Genomic DNA, 347 nt, shown 5'->3' on the forward strand with positions numbered 1-347 from the left:
CCCCCCGACCTTGAGGAGCTGCAGCCCGTCCTGCTTGCTCTTGTCTTCGGCCTCGGCGATGAGGCGGCCGAGCGCGGCGCTCTGCTCCTCCAGCTGGCTGATGTTGCTGCTCTGCCGGGCCAAGAGGCTCTCGTAGCGTTCCTCCAGCTGGTGTAAGAGCAGGACCTGCTCCCCGATCAGGAACTGGTGCAGCACCTCGAAGTCCGATTCGAATTCCTTGATCTCCAGCTTCATCTTGTCCTGAGGGCGGGATGAAGGGAACGCGGCCTTAGCTCGAGGGGCAGCCCCCACGGGCGGCGATTCCCTCTCCCTCCCGGGCCACCAACCCCTGCAGCGCCCTCAGAAAC

General features: G+C 65.1%; 2 protein-coding genes across 2 annotated transcripts in view; one reads left to right on the forward strand and one right to left on the reverse strand.

Moving 5' to 3' along the window:
• Positions 1 to 347, forward strand: part of LOC104129175 (zinc finger protein RFP-like) — a 22,098-nt gene that overhangs the window by 7,690 nt on the left and 14,061 nt on the right. The gene's annotated exons all lie outside the window — the stretch shown is intronic.
• Positions 1 to 347, reverse strand: part of LOC104129181 (E3 ubiquitin-protein ligase TRIM41-like) — an 8,119-nt gene that overhangs the window by 5,478 nt on the left and 2,294 nt on the right. Inside the window, exon 2 of the mRNA XM_035897436.1 lies at positions 10 to 240. Within this exon, the coding sequence (XP_035753329.1) occupies positions 10 to 240 (231 nt within the window). The remainder of the gene's footprint in view (positions 1 to 9; positions 241 to 347) is intronic.

Source organism: Egretta garzetta, unplaced genomic scaffold, assembly GCF_000687185.1.
Source record: "Egretta garzetta isolate BGI_Z169 unplaced genomic scaffold, ASM68718v1 scaffold407, whole genome shotgun sequence".
Lineage (NCBI taxonomy): Eukaryota > Metazoa > Chordata > Aves > Pelecaniformes > Ardeidae > Egretta > Egretta garzetta.